The sequence below is a fragment of the Heteronotia binoei genome, chromosome 17 (assembly GCF_032191835.1).
Source record: "Heteronotia binoei isolate CCM8104 ecotype False Entrance Well chromosome 17, APGP_CSIRO_Hbin_v1, whole genome shotgun sequence".
Lineage (NCBI taxonomy): Eukaryota > Metazoa > Chordata > Lepidosauria > Squamata > Gekkonidae > Heteronotia > Heteronotia binoei.
In genome coordinates, this window is record NC_083239.1 from 32,752,172 (window position 1) to 32,771,184 (window position 19,013).

Genomic DNA, 19,013 nt, shown 5'->3' on the forward strand with positions numbered 1-19,013 from the left:
CTGTTAGCAATCCATTTGTCCTCAAAGAACTGTGTGTGGGGGGGGGGGGGTTTCATCCTGGTATCCAGTCATTATTATCATTACATTTAAAAACTGCCAAAGCTGCAGAACAGAGCTTATAAAGCCAAAGCTCTGAAAAGATACTGTAAGAAGCAATGAGGTCAGGAATTCATTTCTTTGAGTTTTTGTTCTAGCCGTCTTGTTTGGTTGGCGTGTGTATTCGCACTGGAGGCATGGATGCTCCCAACCTTCACGTGGAAAACTAGCACCTCGGGGAAAAGGTTTTAGCTTGGTTGGAGGCTGAAATGCCTCAGTTTTTTTAAGGAACATTGGAACAAACTGCTCCAGTGGAGTGGCTACTATCCATGGGGATTAAAGTCAACCTCCACGTCCAGGGCAGTAAACTTCTGAATACTATTGCCAAGAGACAACATCAGGTAAAACCTTGTACTCTTGTACTGTTTGGGTAGCCTTCCAGGGCTACTGGTTGGCTGCTGTGAAATGGGGTTGGATCCAGGCAGATTTTTCTTTTGCTCTAACCCGTTTCTGCTTACTGCAGTCCCCATCTCCCATGGCTTTTGCCCATGATGACCACAAAGCTGCCTGATACGGAATCAGACCTGGTCTATCAAAATCTGTGTTGTCAGACTGGCAGCAGATCTCCAGGGCCTCTACTGCCTGGTCCTTTTAACTGGAGATGCCGGGGATTGAACCTGGGACCTTCTGCATGCCAAGCAGATGCTTTGCTATTGAGCCACATCCCCTCCCCAGCATAGGCTTTTTGTGGTGGTCAGAATGGGCTCCTCTTTTCAACAGTAGAAAAGCTGGTGGATCCACTCCAGGATGTCGGACTGGAGGCACCACTGTTCTCATCTAGCAGGGCACCTCCCATGTTATGTTCCATGAACATAAATGAAAGACGTAACTCCATCTGGCAGACTGTCATTGTTCTGACTGAGTAAATGAAATTATTGCCAGTGGCGTACATTTTCTAACAAAATGGCAGCACACACAAGGCCAAACAAAGCATAGAATCCAATAAAATCAGAAATATTCAAGGGACATGGAATGGGCCACACCAAGAATTTTATTATGAGTACAGAATTTGAGCTGTCTTGGTGTAGTGCTTGGGCATGAGGGGTTTTTCTTGGCCCAGAGTGTCAGCGGCCTGGCCCCAAATCCAGGAGCCAAAATACATATGTGTGAAAAGAATGACAACTTCTCCAATGTTTTGGTTCTACAAAGGGACTAACAGAGTTATGATGAGAGTACAATAGGGAGTAGGCAGAGATGGTGGGAGCAGGCAGGGACTGAATCGAAAGGACAGCCAGGGACTGCAGGGTGTAGGGAAACTAGGCAGCGACATTTCCATTTGGGAAGAACAGAATCATTTCTACAATATTGGGCAGCTTCCAAAGGGCCCCTCTGGTCCTCAGGAGGACACCCATCACTTCAGACAAGGGTCACATCATAGTTTCTGAAAAGCAAATGCACAGGGATTAGACTGGGCTGCCAGAATTTTTTTTTCTGTGTATATTTGCTACCTTGTTAGCCAGAGCCAGCCCTAGACTGTCTGGCACCCTAAGCAAGGCTAACTTCTGGTGCCCCCCTCCCCAACACACACACACTGATAACATCACTGAGTCACATGGGGAGAACCCAATTTGGCACCTCCAGAAGGCTGGCACCCTAGACAATTGCCTAGCGGCAGGGCCGGCCCTGTTGTTAGCCCATTGTCCCTCCCAGGAAACTCAGGGTGGTTGTCCCCTCCTCCATTTTATCCTCCCAACAACCCTGCAGTGTAGGTTAGGTTGAGGGAAAATGGCTGGCCTCAAGATCCTCCTCTGATGACTGAACCCAGACCTCCTTGGTCCTAGCCCAGCATGCTCACCACAACAACACACTTGGGTATTTAATCTCCTGGAAGTTGGTTTTTCATGAGGAAGGAGGGCCAGGGGAGAGGGGAAGGGTTCACTGTGGTTGCTCTCTCACCTGGTTCGCTTTTTTCTTCGGCATCGTAGGAGCTTCCCGTGTTTACCACCTGGAAGTGAAGCAAGAAAAGGGAGATTTAATGGAAGACAGGTTTACTTCCTCCTAGAACCAGAAATTGAACGGAGAGATCCGGGACATCAGCAAGGACAGATTTGTTACACTTCTTAATCTCTTTTTAATGAGGGATATGCAGTCTATCATGCTATGCTGGGGATTAGGAAGGGAATATTAGGTTCTATATAAGCTATAGATACATCTCCTTATGACCGTCTCAGCTTTGCAATCATTTATACTAGCTAATGTTTGAATTGTATTGTGCTTTATATTTGAGCTATGATCATATTGAACAGTATATATGTACTCTGTATATAGTTGTGAAACTGCAATAAATGTATTTTGGAAGGAAGGAAGGGTGTTGAAAACAAATCAGCCAGTGTCATCACGATCCTGTTTAAATCAAAGGTGTGGCCTCATTTGGAATACTTTATACAGTTCCGGTCACAGCACCTCAACAAAGATATTATAGTATTGAAAAAGGTGCAGAAAAGGGCAACTAAAATGATTAAGGAAATGGAACACCTTCCCTATGAAGAAAGGTTAAAGAGGTTAGGGCTCTTGAGCTTGGAGAAATGATGACTGAGGGGTGACATGATAGAAGTTTACAGAATTATCCATGGGATAGAGGAGGCAGAGAAAAAATATGAGAACTTGTGGGCACTCAATGATGTCACTCAGCACTGTAGGATGGCAGTTTTCTCCCATTTAGATATTAAAGCCCTGTCAAAATAATTCAGTTTTACAGGCCCTGTGGAATTGGGAGAGATCCCACAGGGCCCTTATGGCCTCTGGGAGAGCATTCCACATTATTGGTGCTGCCACTGAGAAGGCCCTAGCCTGTGTAGAGCACAGTCTGGCCTCCCTTGGTCTGGGGACAGATAGTAGATTTTGTGTTCCTAAATGCAGTGCTCTCTGGGGAACATATGGAGAAAGGTGGTCCCATAGCAACTTCTTCATACAGTAGCCCACCAGCTACAATTAGGAAGAGCACCAGCAGGATAAGTGCAATAGTATCTTCCCACCTGTGCTCCCAGGGAGCTGGTATAAAGCGGCACACTGCCTCTGGAACAGGAGGGCATAGATATTTAGCTGCTTGATTAAATTGATTTTCATATTTTGTAACCCATCTGGAGCCTTAATATGAAAAGGAGGCTATAAAAAGAAATGATAGTGATAATAATGTACTCTTTAAGTACATAAGGAGCCCAGCTGGATCAGACTAGTGATTAGGGCTGCCAAACCCCTGGGCCGGGCAGGGGTTCTCCCACCCGGGAGGTTCCCAACCTGCCAGCCCACATTGGGTCGGTGTGTTGGGAACCTTGTGGGCAGGAGAATCCCCGAAGGCAGCCTCCCCCGACATCATTGCAACGGCCATTCTAGGCATTTCCGGGAAAACTCTATGGTTTTCCCGGACACTCTAGCATTTTGGGAGGGAAAACGCTATGGTACAATAGGTAGGCTGCGGGGGACTTGGCAACCCTACCAGTGGTTCATCTAGTCCAGCATCCTGTCCCACACAGTGGCCAACCAGTTCCTCCAGAGGGTCAAGAACAGGGCATAGAGGCCAAGGCTTTCTCTTGATGTTGCCTCCTGGCACCAAGACTGACTGCCTCTGAATGTGGAGGTTCCTTTTAGTCACCACGGCTGGTGACCACTGATAGACTTCTCCTCCATTCATCTATTCCAGGGCTGGCCAACGGTAGCTCTCCAGATGTTTTTGCCTACAACTCCCATCAGCTCCAGCCATTGCCCATGCTGGCTGGGGCTGATGGGAGTTGTGGGAAAAAACATCTGGAGAGCTACCGTTGGCCACCCCTGATCCAATCCCCTTTCAAAGTTGTCAATGCCTAGCTGCTGTGCTGCCTCTCAGTCCCCACCCAGCTCCAGGCAGCAAAGGAACACCAACGTCTCCAGTACCACCCATACAAACCCACCCCGCCCATGCCAGGAGCCCGTGCTTACATGTGAGAATCAGGATGCCCAGGATGAAGAGGATGGCAGCTGCTATCAGCCCCCACTTGCGCAAAGAGCTATAATCTAGTAGGAAAGGAAAGAGAAAAACAGGCATTTAGTTCAAGCATCCAATGGCATGTAGGGATGAGAGGATGCTGGTGGGTGGGCAGTATCTGGGGTCAAAGTAGGAATGCCAGCTTCCAGGTGGGATCTGGGGAGCCTCCAGAATTACAGCTCATCTCTGGGCTACAGAGGTCAGTTCCCCTGGAGGCAATGGATGCTTTGGAGGGTGGATGCTACGGCACTGTGCCTCATTGAGGTCCCTGTCCTCCCCAGACTCCACCCTCAATTCTCCAGGAATTCCCCATCTCCTGCTAGTGGCCAGGGGGGACATGGCAACCCTAAGACAAATGTCTTGGAAGACAGACAGAGGCTTGAGAAGGGCATCATTTCTTCTGGGATTCTGTATCTGCACACCCATTTTTTTCTTTTGCCTCTATCTCGGGTCAATCACATTTGGAGAAGGGCTGTGGCTCAGTGAAAAGGCTTTTGCTTTGAATACTGACGGTCCACCAGGATCAGTCCCCAGCTTCCCTTAGTTGAAACGGACTTCAGCATTGGTGCTATCAAAGACTCTTCTCTGCCCCCAGGCCCGGAAGGGCAGCTGTCAGTCAAGAGTAGATAATACTGAGCTAGTTAAAGCAATAGTTTTAGGTTGGCTTTTGTATTATTGCAGAAAACCCTTTCACCAGATGTGAAAGAGAGATAGGCGGACGCATCTCTTTTAAACACATCTCTCTCTTGAAAGAAAGAACTTTCCAGTTTGGGACTTACCGTATTCAAAATTTTCATCTTTATGAGGTTTAATATCTGTAGAAAGAGAGAGAGGCATTGTGTAGCATGCATTTTGTATCCCTGTGATGTGCTACGGGGAGAGGTATCATGGCCGGGTGCTGGAGGGCAAGACATGCAAACTCCTCCAAAGCAAAGGTCTCAAGCAAACAACAGTTCCCTTCCCACCCCCCACACCCACCCCCTGCTTCTGTTTACCTGCTTCCTTATCCTGGCTAACAAATGAGGAGCGTTCTGGGGAAGAAAAAAAAATAACCATTTGGTCATTCAACCTGTCTTTGACATTGGTGGCCCCGATCCCAAGGGGTGGATCTGTATACTCACTTTTGGTTTTAAAGGGTCTCGTAATGCTGCTGGTACTAGTAGTACTGGTGCCTTCAGTTGTTATCACTTTCACAGTAGATGCCACTGCAGAGTCAAAGAAAGGGAACATAACTGGTACAAAACTAGGCGCTTTCACACCTGCTAAATACTGCAGTTTCAATCCACTTCAGCAGCCTGTTGCAAGTGGATTTTGTCATTTCACACAGTAAAATCCAGTTGCAAAGTACATTGAAAGTGGATTGAAAGTGCATCACTTGGTGTGTGTGAAAGCACTTACAGAGAGGCTGTGTGGTGATGAGAAGTGCTTTCAGGTCATAGCTGATTTATGGTGTCCTTGTGGGGTTTTTGAGGCAAGAGGTGTTCAGAGGTGGTTTGCCATTGCCTGTCTCCATGTCTCAACCTGAACTTCCTTTGTGGTCTCCCATCCAAATACTAATCAGGACTCAGCCTACGTAGCTTCAGAGATCTGATGAGGATGGGTTAGCCTGGGCTAGTCTTCCTGCTAGCATGGCTAAATGAATGTAGAAGAATCATGCCTGCTGGGTTTTTTTTAATAGACTTTAAACTACTGTATGTGGGATAAATGGAAACTTTACACTTCTTTCTTTTCCAACGGTCTCCTATGCATGTATGTTCTTACCTATTCATCCCTTCCATTCAGAGAAGAGAAGGAGTATAAACCACTTTCAAACAGTTGCAAAACTGATATTACAATGCAGGTAACCCAAGACTCCAGGGACGTCATAGGCTCCGACCAATAGACTCCTGTACCAGCTCTGGGCATATCCATTGAATATGTCTTGATCTCCCTTTCGGAGAGGAGAAATCTTTTTCAGCTTCAAAAGTGCCAAAAACGGAACCAGTTTGACCAAAGCCTCAATAGGCTGAGAAAGCAAAAAGTGTTCAATTGCATTATGAGCAATGATGGTGTTATTGAATCTCCACAGACTGTCTGCAAACGTTATCTATCTGTCTGTCTCTATCTATCTTCTTCATCAAGCTGGCTATCTAACTATCTATCTGACAAATAGGGTTGCCAAGTCCAATTCAAGAAATATCTGGGAACTTTGGGGGTGGAGCCAGGAGCAAGGTTGTGACAAGCATAATTGAACTCCAAGGGGAGTTCTGGCCATCACATTTAAAGGGACCGCACACCTTTTAAATGCCTTCCCTCCATTAGAAATAATGAAGGATCGGGGCATCTTCTTTGGGGGCTCATAGAATTGGACCCCCAGGCCCAATGCTTTTGAAATGTGGAGGATACTTTGGGGAGAGGACTGGATGCTTTGTTGAAAATTTGGTTCATCTATCTCAAACATCAGCTCCCTCAGAGCCCCAGATACCCATGGATCATTTTTCCATTATACCCTATGGGGATCAGTCTCCATAGGGAATAATGGCGTGCCCAGCAGACATTTCCGTCTGTTTCCCCCCCTCCCCGCTTTCTGATGATCCTGAAGCAGGGGGAGGGCCTCCAAACCGGGGCATCCCCTGCCCCCACCTGGGGACTGGCAAAACACCTGGCAAAACAGATGAACATTATCTGTCTTCAGCTGCAGAAGATGATCTTAAGACTCTTTCCCATTGTTATTATTATTAATCCACAATCAGAGAAAATCTATCTCAGCTGGCATACAATCAAATTGACTGGTCAAGTACTCTGACCTGGGTGGCTCTGTCTAGACTGATCTTATCGTATTTTGTGAAGCTAAGCAGGTTGGCTCTGGTCAGTGTTTGGATGGGAGACCACCAAGGAAGTCCGGGGTTGCTGCGCAGAGGCAGGCAATGGCCAACCTCCTCTCTTTGCCTCTCATGGCGTCACCATAATTCAGCTGTAACTTGATGGCAATTTGCACACACGTATTTTCAGATCGTTCACAAACCCCAGAATATCCATTTCATGATGGTGTTATTCGCTAGCCACTGCTGCTTTTATATGGGTTTATTCCTTGTGGAATCTCATTTTTTAAGAACATGACAGATGGCAAACACCAAATTCTGGGCCAAATGCCAAGGAGAAGAACTTTTCAGTACATTTATAGAAATCTTAATTAACATTGTTAACACTTCCATTTACTCATTTTAAAAAAAAAACCCACAGTTTCACAGCCATCATTAACTAATTCATCTTTTTTTAATTAGTGTAAATTTCTAATCTGTTACCAATTAAAGCATTCTTTTGTGGTTCTAATAATACTTTTTTAGCAATAACTGACAATATTTGGCTTGTCAACAAACCAAACTTTTTTTGACTGACAACCTTAAGCCAGTGAACCTTTGTTCTTTGGCAGAATGTTCCCCTAATCCTGTGATTTGATAGGTTTTGATAGCCAGAATTTGATTACCTGTCCTCTGTAGTGTACAGGGCCGGGTTCATACATATCCATCTTTTTTTTTAACAGGAAAAGAGGCCTCTAGCACAGGAGAACTGACCACCTAGACTCCAGACAACAAGTTCAAGCTTGCAAATCATGACCAATGCTGATGCATTGAATTGAAGAAGAGTTGGATTTATACTCTGCTATTCATTCAGTCTCTGGATGGTTTAAAATCTCCTTCTCTTCTCCTCCCCAAAACAGACACATTTGTGAGGTAGGTAGGGCTGAGAGAGCTCTGAAAGAACAGTGATTGACCCATGGTCACCCACCTGGCTGCATGTGGAGGATTGGGGAATCAAACCCAGTTCTCCAGATTAGAGTCCACCACTCTTAACCACTACACCAGTGGTGGCCAAACTTGCTTAACGTAAGAGCCACATAGAATAAATGCCAGAAGTTTGAGAATAACAGTCCCCATAAGATCAGCATAGGGAAAGGTTAGGGAATTATTGGAGTGGGAGAAATAAACAAGCATATACCATATAAATCAGTGACCACCATTTGCATCATTATGCATCTGTCTTTGCCTTGACACCAAAGTTAATAAATACAGCAATTACAAGTAGATGTTTTGGGGAAAACTTATCGGGAGCAGGAGGGAGGCCCAGCTCACATTGCAGTGGCATGTCTAGGTCACTTCCAACATGACCCGGAAGTGATGTCATCACACAGCGCAGTCAGGGCAACATGATGATGTCACTTCTGGATCATGTCAGAAGTGACAAAGGCACGTTGCTGCAATGTCGACTTTTTTTTCTGAGTAAGTCCCCTCCACTGACCAGCTGATAGGTGGTGGAATGGTGGGGCCTAGTGGCAGGGGACCTTCACCTCCACTGGGAGATCTGGCAACCCAAATCACACACCTGTCGTTCTGTCCTCTTCAGGTGTTTGGCTTCTGGTGCTTGGTGCTGTACTTTTATCCTTTGAATCCTCTGCTGTATAATGTCAGGAAATAAAAGATAAAGATTACCTTAGGAAGATAAAGCAGGCTTCTCCATCTGCCATCCAAGGGGGGATGCAGTAGTCCTGTTCAAAGCAGGATCAGAAGTAAGGGAAGACTCTGGTGCAGTTAGTAGCTGCAGAGGGATTTTGGTTGAGAAAGCCTGTCACAGGGGTGGCCAAACTTGCTTAATGTAAGAGCCACATAGAATAAACATCAGATGCTTGAGAGCCGCAAGGCAGGAAGGAGGGAAGGCAGGCAGTAGATGGGGGGAAATGAGAGGTGGAAAGAAAACAACTTTAACTTTAAATGCATTCTCCAAGCAGCCAGCTGGCTTGACTTGGCTTGGCAAAGTGATTTAAATAGACAAATGCCTTCTCCAAGCTGGCCGATGAGGTGGTGGGGGCTTTGAGAGCCACACAATATGTGTGAAAGAACCACATGTGGCTTTCGAGCCACATTTTGGCCACCCCTGGCCTGCCATGCAGAGCTAATACCTGCAGAAATTCCCTCTTGTACCCTATGACTAGAAGTGCCAGAACATTGTCTGTTTTTGTTTCCAGGTCCCCTGACCTGGATAGCCCAGACTAGCCCAGTTTGATCAAATCTTGGAAGCCAGGATCAGCCATGGTTAGTACTTGGATGGGAGTTCACTAAGGAAATCCAAGGTTGCTATGCAGAACGAAGCAGACAATAGAGCACCACCTCTTTTTGTCTCTTGCATTGAAAACCCTACAGGGTCACCATAAGTCGGCTGTGAGCTGGCCACACTTCTCACCACCCATGATCTTGACAGGCATAAACCAATTGTTTAGACATAGACACAGGTCTGGGAACCCAGATGCAAAGCAGAAGGATAGGATGGGAGACTTCCAGCAGAGAGGGCAGGAAGGAGGTCCGCAACCTTTCCTTCTCCTCAGGGTCCAGATCAGGGGTGGCCAAACAGTGGCTCGGGAGCCACATGTGGCACTTTCACACATATTGTGTGGCTCTTGAAGCCCCCACTGTCCCATCAGCCAGCTTGGAGAAGGTGTTTCTCTCTTTAAATCACTTCTCCAAGCCAGCTGTTGGCTTGGAGAATGCATTTAACATTAAAGTTCCTTTCTTTCTACCTCTCCTTCCCTACTCCCTCCCCCATCTATTTTCCTTCCTTCCTTCCTTCCTTCCTTCCTTCCTTCCTTCCTTCCTTCCTTCCTTCCTTCCTTCCTTCCTTCCTTCCTTCCTTCGCTTCAGCTCTCAAACCTCTGACATTTATTTTCTGTGGCTCTTATGTTAAGCAAGTTTGGCCACCCCTGGTCCAGATGCATCCTAGCCTCTTCCCCCCCCCCCCTTACCTTACAGTGTAACCAGATATATGTTTTCAGTATCACATCGGAAAAAGGCTGGAAGGAGGGGGTCACAGGGACTGGGTCTAGTTCTCCTCTGGCTGTAATTCTTATCTACTTTCATGTCTATGGTCAATATACTGCCTCCTATGGGGAATTTCAGGAATTACAAGTTACATCAACTTAACTGACCAGGTGTCGTTTGCAAAGTAGTAAAGTCATCTGTTGAAACTGAGAACTCTGAAGTGGCAGTTGTGACGATCTCTTCCCATGCAAGGTTCAAGGCTGTCGTTTCTGAATCTATAACAATAATTTGTTAATCAATGCACTTTCTAACTAGATTTTACAGAGTGAATGGGCAAAAACCAATTGGATAATGCATTGAAATTGGATTGAAAGGACATTATTTAGTGTGTGTGATGGCAGCCTAAAACACCTTCATTAAATGACTAGCAAGTAGGAAAGGCTTTATTGACTTTTGATCTTGGTTACAAAAAAGAGCCTTGTATGCTCTTGGAGGATTAGCTACATCAGGGGTGTGTGGCCAAATATGCAAAGGAGCTCCTCCTAGAGTTCCACCCCTGGGGAACCTCAATATTCACCAGCAGAAGGAAGACATACAAGCTAACTCCTGTTTATGTAGGAACCCCATATAAACTATTTTGGAAGGAAGGCTGGCTATGAACATATGAAGCTGCCTTATACTGAATCAGACCCTTGGTCCATCAAAGTGAGTATTGTCTTCTCTCCAGGGCCTCAAGCTGAGGTTTTTCACACCTATTTGCCTGGACCCTTTTTTGGAGATGCCAGGGATTGAACCTGGGACCTTCTGCTTCCCAAGCAGATGCTCTACCACTGAGCCACCGTCCCGCCCCAATAAATGAATATCAATAAATGAATAGTGCTTAGGGTCCTTCCCCCCCCACCCCCGCCGCCCCGAGCCTTCACCTGTTTTTCAGGCTCATCAAGACTTTCAGCAGGGCTTTTTTTTTGAGAAAAAGAGGTGCTGGAACTCTCATGAAGGAAATGGAGGGGAAACACACAGTTACCCCTCATGAACTTTTAAAACATTTTTTAAAAATAATCTTGTTTCCACAAAGAGGTTCCAGAACTCTGTTTCGCTGCGTTCCCCCAGGAAAGAAGCCCTGCCGGCAGGGTTGCCAGCTCCAGGGAGGAAAATACCTGGAGACTTTGGGGGTGGATGCAGGAGAGGGCAGGGTTTGGGGAGCGGAAAGACCATAGAGTCTACCTTTCAAAGCAGCACTTTTCTCCAGGGGAGCTGATCTCTGCCAGCTGGAGATCAATTGTAAAAGCAGGAGATCTCCAGGCCCCACCTGGAGGCTGACAGCCCTCTCTGCATGTCAGCATGGCTCCTTTCCTTTTTTCATCTCCAGAGGTTACTACAACTCCTAGCCTTTATTGCCTCCACAGCTAGGCGATATAAAATTCTCAGGATCTGGCACTCTGCCTCAGAAACATATGGAGAATCAGGCTGTGAAACACTGATAAATGTAGTTTTGAATTCTTGAGAAGGCCAGCATATGCTTTGCCTTCCTTGAGGAGGTTTTCTGTTCATTTCTGATAAAATATTTTACTATAATATTGCCTTTGCTAGTTTTCCAAAATGTCTTTTTTTGTATTAATAATCATAATATTTAGTTTCCTTCAAGGGTTTTTCCCCCTCCCTTTACATCCTGACATAATTTGTGTAAAGATCTAAAATACACAAAGCTCCACCATATAATCATCCCAACCAACCTGCAAAAATGACAAGAATTCTAATCAAGGGACATTTATGTGGCAGTTCCAGGATCTTGCACCCAAACCTCATGACCCAATTTATGCCTGGGAATTAAGATCACAGGGAGATGCCCTCCTGAGTGTCCCACCAACTGAAAAGGGCCTTTTCTGTGGCAGCCCCATGGTTACAGAACAACCTCCCCAGGGAAGTGCACCTGGCCCCCTCATTGTTGACCTTCAGAAGACAACTGAAGACAGTTTTATTTTGTACTGCAGTATGAATTGATTACATTTTTATTATTGGCAGTCCTAACTGGAATTTTTAACGTGACTTTTATGCATTTTATCTGTGGTTTTTATTGTGTTTTTAGAATGTTTTATTTATATTGTGAGCCGCCTTGAGTTCCGCAAGGGAGGAAGGCAGTTAATCAAGGTTTTAAATTAAACAAAACAAATGCTTGAAGAATCCATGCTCAGTCTTGTCCCAAGGGCTCCCCAAAGAAGGCACTGCTGGAATTTTGAGAAAGGTAATGGGCATCACCACAAAATGGATTGTTGCGGAGCCATCTGAACAGCAGATTGATTGTTAGGTTTTTAAATTTATAATATTGGATTTTTAAATTGTAATATGTTGATTTTATTGTATAACTTTTAGAAGCCGCCCCAAGCCCTGCTTGGCAGGGAAAGGAGTGGGATATAAGCTGAATGAATGAACGAGCAAACAAACAAATGAATGAATTGGCTGCCAAACGGGACATGTTTTGCATCTCCAGCCCTAGTTCAATGATGAGGGTAACTATTTTTGAAATAGGCACTCTCTGCAGACCCAATGGTGTTATAGCCTGGAATCTTCTAACTCAGTGGGACAGGAAATCCAGGATTAGCTTTTTGCTTTGGGAAAGAGGTACTTTGCAGAAGAATCAAGTGGGCACCAGAAAATACAGTGGGTACCATGTTCTGTTGCACTGCCCCTTTTATGATGATCTCAGATATGCATTCATCACTTCTATCACTCCAAAACAAAACAACACCCCTGGAAAATTAGAGGAATGGAATTAGAGCTGTCAAGCTCCCTCCAGGGGTGGGGGATCCTCCACCCTGGAGGGCCCCACCTGCTGGCGGGGAGCAGGCCACTGGTGGGATCCCCACCCCCAAAGAGCCCCTTGGGTCTGTACTGTCCCCGGCATGATGAATACACCTGGAAGTGACATCATCATGCTGGGGATGCCACACTGGGGATGCTCTAGGACTTGTGCTAATAATTCTATGATGCCATAGAGTTTTATTGTGAGTCCTAGAATGTCCCTGGCACAATGCTGTCACTTCCAGGTGATGTCATCACACTGTACATGCAGAGCATGCACGAGGGACAAGTCCCCCACCCCAGCAGCAGAGGGACTTGGCAACCCTAAATGGAATACCTCCTTTCTTTTAGCAGATCTTGAACCTGGAATCGCAAAGAGAGTTGCTAGATTCTGTGCAGCTTCTAGTGCCTCCTATGGTTTGGAGCTGATTTAGTGAAATACAGATGTTATTTTCCGGGGGGGGGGGTTGTAGAAAAAGCCCAGCAGGAACTCATTTCCATATTAGAACACACCCTCTGACACCAAGCCAGCCATAACTACATTCCTATGCATTCTTGCTCAAAAAAAAGCCGTGGTTATTTGTATACTAATTATGCATTGGTTTTCTGTAAATATTTTTTGTTAATGTATGTTTTATACTCAGGTGGATAAGCATGTTTGAAGCTGCAGAACAAACTTTGTTGGTCTTAAAGGTGCTACTGGACCCTAATTTTGTTCTGTGGCTTCAGACCAACATGGACCCACCTGGATCTATGTTTTATACTATCGGTCTGTGGCTGTAATAAACAACTGACTGGCATAGTGCCCTGTGCCACCACCTTTGGGAATCACTGATCTTAGCTTCTTCATCTGATAAGAGACAGGCAAGAAACTTCAGCTCACAGAGAACATGAAGAAGCTAACTGACTATTACTAGAAGTCAAAGTGGACCCATACATCTGGGAGACAACCAGGGCCAGATCCAGGTTTTGTGGGGCCTTGGGAAGACACTGCCCAGATGTCCTCATTTGCCAACCACGAGCCCCCCTCCCATATCTTTTTCCCCACTACCTGCGTACCTTGTGTCTTCTCCCACTTATAAACCTCACTGCCCATGCTCAGTTGCCCATATATACCACCTGGCCCCCTTTCCCCAACAATGACATATAGAGTCACTGGTATGGCAATCCAGCAATCTATATTCTGTAGTAGCAGAGTGCGCTGAAGGCTACATGCAGCAGAGCTTTTATTTGTTCTGAGTGTGCTAGCAAACTTACAGAGTTACCCAGAGCCCCCGGTGAGTTTCAGTCTAATAAGAGTTCTTTATTTAGTGAACTCCATTTTAAACAGTAAAGATGAAAGACAGAGAGAGGATCTAACTATTCTAACTACCTGGAGGGATGCAGATGGAGGCTGCATCCATGGTGCAAAGACAGAGAGCAACAAACTCCTTCTTTGTATATAAGGTAGAGAGAGAGAGAAAATAGGGAAGGAGGGAATTTCCCTGAGTTATCAGTCTACACATCCAAGGAATAGAGGCAAAAGAGTAAACAGGAAGGAAACCCACAGCTTTGCTTGTCTATCTGCCCGATTCACTTGTAAAACCCCCTCTGGAACCCAAGGCTAAGAAACAGTGGCAACTCCTTCTCTTTCAACAGCCTACACTACCTGTGCCCCCTTTCTTCAACTACACTGGCCACTGCATGCACTTGTTGCTATGGCCACCAGCAGCATCACCTTTGTGCACCACCTGTCTTTCCCCAAAGGCACTGGGCAGCTGTGAGCATGGTGCAGAGCCCTTCAAGCACACTGACGGGGAAGGGCATGCAGATGGAGCAAGAGAGAGGCATGGATGGGGGGGGGGGGCGGTCAGTAGCAGGAGGGCCCTACCAGCTGTCCTTCTCAAGGTATGCTGATGGCAGCCCTGGACAAGAGCATAAAGAAATAGCCTCTTACCTTGTGAATCCACAGCAGCTGCAAGGCTCACCACAGCAAGCAGCAAAACGGGAAAGGGCTGAAAGAAAAACAAAAATGATACAGCTGGCATGTCTCAGTTTTGGTTGGGCCCTACAGACTTAAAATATATGTAATATTGATATCCCTAAGGTTGCTAGCTCCAGGTTGGGAAATACCTGAAAATTTTGAGCATGGAGCCTGAGGAGGGCAGGGTTTGGGGAAGGGAGGGGATTCAATGGGGTATAATGCCATAGAGTCCACCTTCTACAGTGGCTATTTTCTTCCCAGGGGAGCTGATTTCTGTCCCTTGTAGATCAGTTGTAAGCCCAGGCGATCTCCAGCTACCACCTGGAGGTTGACAACTCTAGGTATCCCACCATTCCCACTGACCACAGAGTCTCAAGGTGGTGTACAAAGGCTTCCCAGCAGATGACATAACTAAACCAAAACCAATAGGAATTCAACAGTGAACCAGCCCACGCTTTTACCATACAACATTCCACGCTCTAGAGACATCTACCAAAAGCCTGTCTGAATAATACAACATTGAGTCATGTACAGAACCTAGCTTCCCCCCCTCCCCAACCTCTGGAAGTCTGGGGCCACTGCCAAAAAAGTGATTGGCTGAACATCTTGAAGGAATCTATACTAGGGGGAAGTGACCCCTCCCTGAATCCCACTAAATGGTTTCCCCCCCACACGCTGTGATGCTGCAGAAACAGGGAAACAATCTAGTATTTGGTTGCATGTGCATCATTTGACTTCCTGAAAGTTTTCATTTGAAAAAGTCTAGCCCTTATGCAAGGACAAAGGGTTGTGGGTAATATCTACTCAACTCTCAGAAGACAGAGAAGTGAATGAATAAGATTAGCAGTAGTGGATGGTAAAACTTCAGAATCCTTTCCCCTGTGATGAATCATTAAACTAGCATAAATTATGCAAATATACAAACATTGCAAATAAATTAGGAAGAAAAAGAATAGGTTTTTATACCCTGCTTTTCTCTAACTTAAGGAATTTCAAAGTGGCTTACAATCGCCGTCTCTTCTTTCCCCACCTTGTGAAGTAGGTGGGGCTGAGAGAGTTCTGAGAGAACTGTTGCTGGCCCAAGGTCACTCAGCTGGCTTCATGTGAAGAAGGAGAGGGGAATCAGACCCAGTTCTCCAAATCAGAGTCCACTGCTCTCAAACACTACACCACATTGGCTCATTATACACACACACACACACATATATATCTATCACTTAGGCACAGAATTTTTCCTTATGCGTACAAAGCCCAAGATGCAGAGTGCTGTCATCTGGGAGCTCAAATAACATTACAAACATTTTCCCACATATGCCTATTTCTTCTCCCAAGAGACTCATGAGTCATACTTTAAGTATTTTTAAAAGATGTCTTTTTTAAGTTCCCCACCCACCAAGTTGCCAAATGGCAATTGTAAATTCCTCTAGAATTGGGAAGTTTTCTCCTACATAAAGTTACAGGTGAGAAATAAAAAGTAAGTTCAACTAAATAGGACAAAATCTGAACACGTGTCATATGAATTTTTTAGTGAACATGAAAAACCGAACACAAAATTTCAGTGCACAGTCCTAATGGCCGGATCGCCTATCTTTCAAAGGCAATCTAAAGAAATGACAGTCCAGTACGATGCAGAATTATACCAGTACTAGCAGGTTTAGACTGGAGCTCTGAATCGGATTGCACTTTAAATGGCATTCAGCCCAAACCTAGACAAGATGACTCACCTGGGGATCCCCCAGAATTACAGCTCATCTCCAGACGACAAAGATAATTTCCGCTGGGGAAAAAATGGATGTTTTGGAGAGTGGATTCTAGTGTACTCTGCTGAGGTCCCTGTCCACTCCAAGTTCCTTTACCCAATCTCCAGGAGTTTCCCATCCTGGAGTTGGCAACCCTACCACCCCCATCTCCCATCAGTGGCCAGGGGGGACTTGCAACTCTACTCAGAAGTAGCTCCCACTGAATTAAATGGGATTTACCTGAGAGGAAGTGTGACTGGGATGATAATCCCAGGGCTTTTTTTGTAGCAGGAACTCCTTTGCATATTAGGCCATACCCCCTGATTTAGCCAATCCTCCAATAGCTTACAGGGGCTACAATAAGCTCTTGGAGGATCGGCTACATCAGGGGTGTGTGGTCTAATATGCAAAGGAGTTCCTGCTACAAAAAAACCCCTGATAATCCTAAATACACGGACATTTGCCCAAATATCTTGTTGTACGTAATCTGATAGGTTGTCCAAGCCTGTGGTAGACCCTCAATTCCATCAACCTAACCAGCATTTTTAAATTCTTCTAAGATCTCAGGTTCTCTACAGATGGCAGATACCCAACTGGCTGCAGAACTGTGCTTTTCTTTTCATCCTCTGGAGTTAAGATACTGACCTTTCCCCAGCAATGAACAGTGCAGTCCCTCTTTGACTTCACCCACTGAAGACATTATTGTGGCAGGCAGGACAACTCCCCAAAAGGTGGAATTTAGGAGGCAGCCATGTGAGGAGAAGGCAAGGTATTGAATGTTCAAGCTGATCGCATCCTCCAAATGAGTCTGCTGGAGTTGCAGACACCTAACAGGGCCTCTCTCTCCGCCTCCCCGTTACCCAGACAAATTGCTTTTTCAAAGCCTCTCCTGCTGGATTCTTTTCAAATCCACCCAAGGCCCAACATCACTGCAATTAACAAGTCTCCTCCTACCTGTAGCACTGTAACCGAGAACCATTCTTTTGTTTTCTTTTCTTTTCCTTCAGTTTCTTTCTCTCTGCGGCTGTCTCTCTCTCACACACAAACATGGGCACCAAAGTGTGCTCTCCTCATAAAGCTGAAGTATTTAGTAACCATCACTCCATACAATCTGCAGTGCCCATCACAAATCTCCACAAAATCAGCACAATTTCCTCACAGTCCTAATCACAACACACATCTGCCATTTCCTGCAGTGAAAAAAAACACTCTGGAAGGGAAACAAAGATGGAGAGGAGACAGGCCAGAGATACCTGAGAGGGCAGCACATCAGTCCACTTTACTCTCCAGATGGCAGCGTGGCCCTTCCCTCATCCCCAGGCCCCTCTCCTGCTATCCCGCTCTCAGTATGGACACCTGGTTTTCATTTCCCTCGAGCCAACGGCTCTGATTTCTCTGTCACCCTGTCCAAAGGGTTAATCCCTGGTAGAAAATGATCCCAGCTGGCCAATTACACCAGAGACAGGAAACAAGTGTGTGGGGGGGGGGGCGATGGGGGGGGATGGAAGCTATTCTTAGACAATATAGTTGGGTGGTCTTGTGCTAGAGAAAGGAGGGTCACTCACCTTCATGGCAGGGCCTGCTCAGCACCGGGTGTGCGGCGTGCCGGGTAGCTGTGAGGGAACGAAAGGGCCCCACCAGTCATTTCCTCCTCTTGCCACTTCCTGGCACTGGGGACTGGGTGTGAGTCACTGGGGCACGTGTTTCTCCGCTTGTATGTCTGTATATATATCAAGTCCGGTGGTATGCGGGTGTTTCGGAGTGTGTCGGCCTGTGTCCAGAAGTAACGGACTTCTCAGGCAGTGAGGACATTAACCAAAGCTCTGGAGAGGAACCAAAGCAACAGTGGTCGCTCTGCTCTGCTTGGCTTCAAAACGGTACCCGCTACAGACCTTGGTTTACATTCATTTGTACAGTATTTAGTTCTGGAAGCCAGAGACTATACAATGCTTAAATTATGAGAGATGGAGAATCATGTTTGTGTTTCCAGTCTTAAGAGACAAAACTCTAAGGATGGAAGAAGACACACAACATGGCGAGGAATGAGTGGCTGAACCAGATGAGACTTTGCACTCGTTTATGCTCACAGGTACCCATTTACATGATGTCTTTCTGTCTGTTTAAGCTTGCCTTCATATGCTTCTTCCTCTTTGGCCCGTCGTGTCTGTGTTCTCACATTAGCATGACTGAGCAACCATGTTTATGTGGGCCTTGTATAACAGTAGCCCACTGAGACAGCAGCATAGAGTATTGGCCCAGATGGCATTCTATGCTTTCCCCACCCCACCGCCATATTTGCACTTCACAAGGTGCACCGCAGGAAGGCCCTATGCAACAATATGTTCCTGTTTCAGCTTCTATGTAGGATCAGTTCTTGTGGAAATGGTAATCCAAAGGGGTGCACTTTGTAACACTCCTTGCCTTGTAGCAAGTCTGATCCCTGAAGTAGCCCAAGCCGGCCTGATCTCATCAGATCTTGGAAGTTAATCAGGGTCAGGTGTGGCTAGTACTTGGCAGGACAATCTCCAAGGGATACCAGGGTTGTAATGCAGAGGCAGGCAATGGTAACCACCTCTGAAACATCTCTTACTTTAAAAACAAGTCTAGTGGTGCATAACGTTAAAAGAGCTAGAACTTCTGGCTGCCAGACAATCTTAGGATCTTCT

The 19,013-nt window shown here is 45.9% G+C and overlaps 1 protein-coding gene across 1 annotated transcript; it reads right to left on the bottom strand.

The window, feature by feature from the left end:
- Positions 1–1,069: 1,069 nt before the first annotated feature.
- Positions 1,070–18,042, bottom strand: LOC132586490 (FXYD domain-containing ion transport regulator 5-like). Its single transcript, XM_060258584.1, has 10 exons — positions 17,913–18,042; positions 14,582–14,639; positions 10,014–10,121; positions 8,420–8,491; positions 5,179–5,262; positions 5,053–5,088; positions 4,837–4,872; positions 4,012–4,086; positions 1,993–2,041; positions 1,070–1,477 (listed from the first exon to the last, which is right to left on the bottom strand). Exons 1-10 carry the CDS (start codon positions 17,916–17,918, stop codon positions 1,453–1,455), a joined length of 549 nt encoding a protein of 182 aa, XP_060114567.1. The 5' UTR covers positions 17,919–18,042; the 3' UTR covers positions 1,070–1,452.
- Between the last annotated feature and the right edge of the window lie 971 nt (positions 18,043–19,013).